The sequence below is a fragment of the Octopus bimaculoides genome, chromosome 19 (assembly GCF_001194135.2).
Source record: "Octopus bimaculoides isolate UCB-OBI-ISO-001 chromosome 19, ASM119413v2, whole genome shotgun sequence".
In the NCBI taxonomy this organism is placed as follows: Eukaryota; Metazoa; Mollusca; class Cephalopoda; order Octopoda; family Octopodidae; genus Octopus; species Octopus bimaculoides.
Genome location: NC_068999.1, coordinates 25,107,895 through 25,113,998, shown reverse-complemented (window position 1 = coordinate 25,113,998; position 6,104 = coordinate 25,107,895). Strand labels below are relative to the sequence as shown.

Here is a 6,104-nt window from a genome sequence, read left to right as displayed (position 1 = left end):
TGGGCAGCCAGAGATAATATGATTTATTGTTTCTTGTCGATCTCCACATATTCTACAGTTACTTGTTATATTTCTTTTCATTATGTGTTTTTGGTAATTTCTGGTGGGGAGGCTTTGGTCTTGTGCAGCAATTAAAAATCCTTCAGTCTCTGCTTTGAGTCCTGAGCTTCTCAGCCATTGCTGGGATTTTTCTCTGTCTATTTCTTTCGCATTTAGTTTAGCCCAGTATTTACCATGTAGGGGCTTTTCTTGCCATCGTTTTATCATGGTCCGTTGCTGTTCTAGTTTTAGTTTGGATTTCATTTGTTTTATAGCTTTTGTTGTTTCTTCTTCTTCTTCTTCAAATTTATACTGCATCACCTGCTACACCTCGGTATTGCTGTGGTGTGTGCAGTATTGTGAGTTCTTTTCTGTTGTTGGGAGTGCGCAAACTCTTGCCGGTATTGTTTTGTATTAGTTTTTTCTCTCTTGAGGTGTGGTGCAGTCTTTTGTTATATTACTGCTTGTATTGTGTGTCGAGTGTGTAATGCGATGATTTTCAAGCTTGCTGGTGGAAATTTATTTCACTGGGTAATTGCTGCATAGAGTGTCTTGTGTTTGTGGGTTATTTTGTTTGGGTTGTATTATTGAACTGATAATGTCTTGCGCGGGATGCGGGCTGTTCCTAGCAGGGCTATTTTGGGGATAGTGTGTAGTGTTGAGGATCCAGGTATAGCTTCTACGTTTTTGTTCATATGTCTCTTTTTATTATGTTCAATACTCCAATTATTATTGGTTTTGTTTTTACCTCCATGCCCCACATCTTAAATACTTCAATTTCGAGGTCTTTGTACTTTGACAATTTCTCCACTTCTTTTGGGACAATATTTTGATCAGGAGGGACTGCAACGTCTCAAGCACTCTTTCAACTCGATGATCATACCAAATACTTCTAGCTTCAAATCTTCATTTCTGACAAAGGTTCCAGTACAAAACTTTTACACCTTGGTCATGCCTCCATGTCTTATATTCTCCCAGAGCCAATTTAGGACATTCTGCAACAATGTATGCCATTGTTTTATCCCAAATTCCACACACTCTATATATCACTGATACCTTTACCCTATACACATATTTTCTCAAGTTTGTTTTTAATGCTTGATCTTGAGCTATTATAATAAGGCTCTGTTTCTTTTTCTTTAAATGTCCTTTCTTCAACCAAGCCCAGGGTTTTGTTTCACGTATATCCTCAATGGCTTTCCAAAACTGACCATAAAAAGATTTCTCTTCAATCTGTTTAACATGCTCTTTTTTAATTTCATTCTTGTTCTTTTCTCCTATTCCACATCTGATCACCTGCTCCTTATTCACTGTCTTTAATAATTACTCTGTGCTGTTCTATAAATATTCTATTAGGCTTTTTCTTTCCATCTGTACACACCCTTCCACAGCAATTAAACCTCTTCCACCCGGGTCTCTCATGTACAACCGGTTGATATCAGTTTTCGGATGGTGGACTCCGTAGATTGTCAAAAGCCTTCTAGTTTTTCTCTCCAATTTCTGTATGTCGTTTTCGATCCAATCAACAATTCCAGTTCCATATCTGATTACCTGTACTACTCTTTCATTGATTGTTTCAATAACATTAAGATAGAATTCCACCAAGGTTAGACATTGGGTGGTTGTTGGCCTGTGTTGTTTTGGAGGGCAGTGACACCTTCCAAAACGTAAAACGAAGGAGTTTAGGCTTGTGACCATAGTCCTCTTTCAGATCAAATCTGAGGATATGGAAACGATCCCAGACATTATCTACCTGCCTAATTGGAGTGGAGTTGGATTTTGCTGCTGGGGGAGAATTCTAAGATGCCACTTGTGTGGTTCCGCAGGATACTTAAGAGCTTTTTGCCCTCAGCAAAGAACTGTAGTGAAATGGCTTACAATAATGCTGACATAACAGCCCTTGCAACAACAGCAGTGTACAATAGTAACAACAGCAGTAAAAGCAGCAGAGACGAGGACAAGAACAACAACAGCCGCAACAGTAGCAGCAACACAAACAACCGCAGCTGCAGCTGTGACAACAGCAGCCGTACCATCACTAACAACTGCAGCAAGACTAGCAATAGCTGCAATGATATCCATAATAACAGAACCAAAATTCGCCACCAAGGAAAATCTTTAGCCTAAACTTCTCTCTTACCCTCCTGTTCCCTTTTTCAAATACAAATACACACATAAACACACACAAAACATAACTCTACCCGAATGATCTTTCCGACTTGGAAATCTCATCTTACGAGGAGGGTAGGCAACCAAGAAATCAAAAAAAAAAATAAGAAGAAGAAGAAAACCAGAAAAATGACAGTAAAAATTTTCAAAAAGTGCTACACACTTCTCTAAACAAACCACACAATCATGATAGTATCACTTTAACTACATCCACACCAGACACAGACAAATACTCAACAACTTTGCAATCATCTACCACAACAAAAGGAAAACACATCACAAGAGCAACACCAGCAGAGTATTCTGTAGGCCAGCATATGGGAATAGCATAAGTTTCCACAGTTCAAAGTGGTTGGTTACACAGCTCACAAATATTTGATCTGTACCTGTGTGATCTATACAAGCGACTTTATTATTATTCATATACACACAGCAGATTGTTGTTGTTGGCACTCCGTCGCTTACGACGTCGAGGGTTCCAGTTGATCCAATCAACAGAACAGCCTGCTCGTGAAATCAACGTGCAAGTGACTGAGCACTCCACAGACACGTGTACCCTTAACGTAGTTCTCGAGGATATTCAGCGTGACACAGTGTGACAAGGCTGACCCTTTGAAATACAGGTACAACAGAAACAGGAAGAAAGAGTGAGAGAAAGTTGTGGTGGAAGAGTACACCAGGGTTCGCCACCATCCCCTGCCGGAGCCTCGTGGAGATTTAGGTGTTTTCGCTCAATAAACACTCACAACACCCGGTCTGGTAATCGAAACCGCGATCCTATGACTACGAGTCCGCTGCCCTAACCACTGGGTCATTGCGCCTCCACACACACAGCAGATTAGACTGTTGGAAAAGAAAAATTCCTAACATCGGGCTACAACAAGTAACTTTGGATACCAAGAACCCTCCTAAGTAACTAGCTGTCCCTAATAACACTGTTTTCTGGAACTGTACTAAACTGGGTTTTATGTCTATTTCCTCTATTCATCTGTTCAAATTTTTAGGGATAGTACCTAATACACTTATAACTACTGGGATACATTTTACCTGCACTTTCCTGAGATTCTGTAATTCAATGGCTAGGCCCCGGTACTTTGCTATTTTTTCTCTACTTCTCGTATTGATTTTTTCATCATTTTGGACTGTTAAGTCATTTATCTGGCACTTTCTATTCTCTTTATCTACTACTGCTAAATCAAGCTTTCTAGCTTCTATTACTCTGTCAGTCTGAATGTTAAAGTCCCACAACATCTTATATCTCTTACTTTCTAGGATTTTACTAGGTTCATGTTCATACCACTTATTAGTATGTTCAAATCCTAGCTTTTTCCATAGCTCCCAGTGGATTGCTCTCCATAGATTGTCATGTCTTGTATTCTTTGTGTCAGCATGCTACATTCACTTACTATATGTGTAACAATTTCCTCTTTTGATTTTCATAACCTACATTGAGAATGTACTTGGTTTTTGTCTATCTTGGCTTTTATCCAATTATTCCTTAATGCTTGATCTTGTGCTGCTACTAACAAACTTTCTGTTTCCATTTTCAGCCTTCCTTTCTGCAACCATAACCATGTATCACTAATACTATTTGCTGGTACTCTCTTTGGGAAAATACCATGCAAAGCCTTCTCCTGCCAGTCAGATAACTTTTGTTCTTATTCTGGTTTTTAACTTCGTTTTTTTTTTTATTTTGGGGGGTTCCCCATGTCTTATTGTAACTCTAGCAGGTTTTAATAAACTTTCTTCACTATTACCTACATAGGAGTCTATATTTATTCTAGCTAACTCCACGCAGTCTTCTACTGATATTAACTTTCTTCCACCTTCCTTTCTAGGTAAATATAATCTTGCTACTCCTGCTCTTAGGTGAAGTCTTCTATTCATATTGAATTCCTCCCTAGTTCTTCTGTCTAGCTTTGCTAATTCAGTTTTTGTCCACTCTACAAAAGCTGCTGAGTATCTAAGTAATGATACTGCCTAAGTATTTACAGCTTTCACTAGATTCGGACCATTTAGCTTTGACTTCTCACCCTTCTGATGTACTCCTTCTCAGTTTTCGTTTTCATTTCTATAGTTAGTACTCTGTCAGATTATCACACTTCTAGATACCTATAACACTCTCCTTCTTTTAAAGATTTTAACGCCTGGCCATCTGGTAATTGGATGCCTTCACCGTTGACTACCTACTCCCTTCTCATTACTAATATTGCACACTTATCTATGCCAATCCCACGCCTATATCTTTGCTGAAAAGTCTTACTGTTTGTATTAAAGAACCTGTGTCTTTTTCATTCTTACTAAAAAGCTTCAGATCATCCTTGTAGAGCAATGGTTAATTTTTCCATTACTATTTCTGAACTGATACCTTGCCTTTGCCTTCTTTAATATTAAACTGAGGGGGATCAAACATAAGACAAATATTAAAGGGGATAATGAATCTCCTGGGAAAATTCCTCTCTTGATATTAACTTTACCAAAGAGATCTACTTTCCACTTCTTCATGCTAAAGCTAATTAATTCTCTTATGTTGTCTGTTATACTGAATATACTCAAACATTCACTTATCCATGAGCGGGGGATCATGTCATAGGCTTTCTTATAATCTATCCATGCTATTGTTAGATTTTTATTTCTAGATTTTATTTCATTTAGAACTGATTTGTTTATTTATAATAGATCAGGTCTTCCTCTAGCCTTATTCCTGCAACCTTCTGTTCTTCTGGTTGCAGATTCTGGTTGTCAAGGTACTCGTAAATGCTTTCTGAAAACATTCCTGTTGACAACTTCCACACGAACGGTAAGCAAGTGATTGGTCTATAATTCCTAGCTGTATTACCCCTGCATTTATCTTTCATAAGGAGTATGGTTCTCCCTCTAGTCATCCAATCTGGTATTATTCTTCCATTAAGGCAATCCTGAAGTTGCTCCCTCAACCTCTCATGTAAACTACTAAATTCCTTTAACCAGTACCCTTGAAATAAATCTGGTCTTGGGCCCTTCCAATTCAGCATTTTTCCTAACACTTTACTCATTAATGCACTAGTTTGTCTTAGATCTGGCTGCTTCTCACTCACTACTTTCCCATCACTTTCTTTAGCCACACTGCATCTCCATTATGATTGACTGGCTTATCCTAAATATTACTCCAGAACTTTCTAGCTTCTTCTGAATCAAATTTCTCATCTTCAGTACTTTCTTTCTCACTATCTATTTGGTCATAAAATCTCCTCTGGTCTGTCTCAAATAATCTATTTTGCTGATACTGATCTATTCTTTTCTGATATCTGGAGAGCTTATCTGCTACTACTATGATACGCTGTTTCAACTCTTCTATGACTGTCCCAAATCCTTTTTATCTCTGACTAGGTATCTTTTCTCAAAAGAAGATTTAAATCTTGTGTTTCCTAACTTATTTAATTTCCAGGTTTCTATTCTACTCAGGTCTTGTCTTAAAGTCTTCACTTTATTTTGTAATCCCCTTTTCCACATTTGCTCTTTTCTAATCTTTCCTTGTGAAATATTAAATCTTCTAGTAACTCCTACCTCTCTTGCATAGATCAATAAGTTAGTGTCTCCTATATTTTTAGTACCTATCTCACTGATAACAGAATCTACTTAGTCATTTCTAGCAGCTTCTTTCTGTTGATACCTTTAAACACTGGTAATCTTTTTCTTACTTCTTTACTCATTACTTTCTGCAACTCATCTAAAATCTTCTGATCTTCCTCAGTTAAATCACTTAAATCACTGCTGCCCATTGTCCCTTCTTCATTGGTAGTGCTATTACTATTTTCTTCTTCTTCTTCTTCTTCTTCTTCTTCTTCTTCTTCTTCTTCTTCTTCTTCTTCTTCTTCTTCTTCTTCTTCTCTTTGTTATTATTATTATTATTATTA

At 37.6% G+C, this 6,104-nt stretch overlaps 1 protein-coding gene across 3 annotated transcripts in view; it reads left to right on the top strand.

Moving 5' to 3' along the window:
• The window catches only part of LOC106874530 (PC3-like endoprotease variant B), a 166,646-nt gene that overhangs the window by 148,182 nt on the left and 12,360 nt on the right, over nt 1-6,104 (top strand). The window contains exon 12 of one of the 3 annotated variants that reach the window (XM_052974835.1): nt 4,941-4,995. The exons of the other annotated variants lie outside the window; for them this stretch is intronic. Coding sequence (XP_052830795.1) covers nt 4,941-4,965 — 25 coding nt within the window. The 3' untranslated portion in view covers nt 4,966-4,995. Of the gene's footprint in view, nt 1-4,940; nt 4,996-6,104 lie in introns of those variants that run through there. 3 annotated transcript variants of the gene reach the window in all.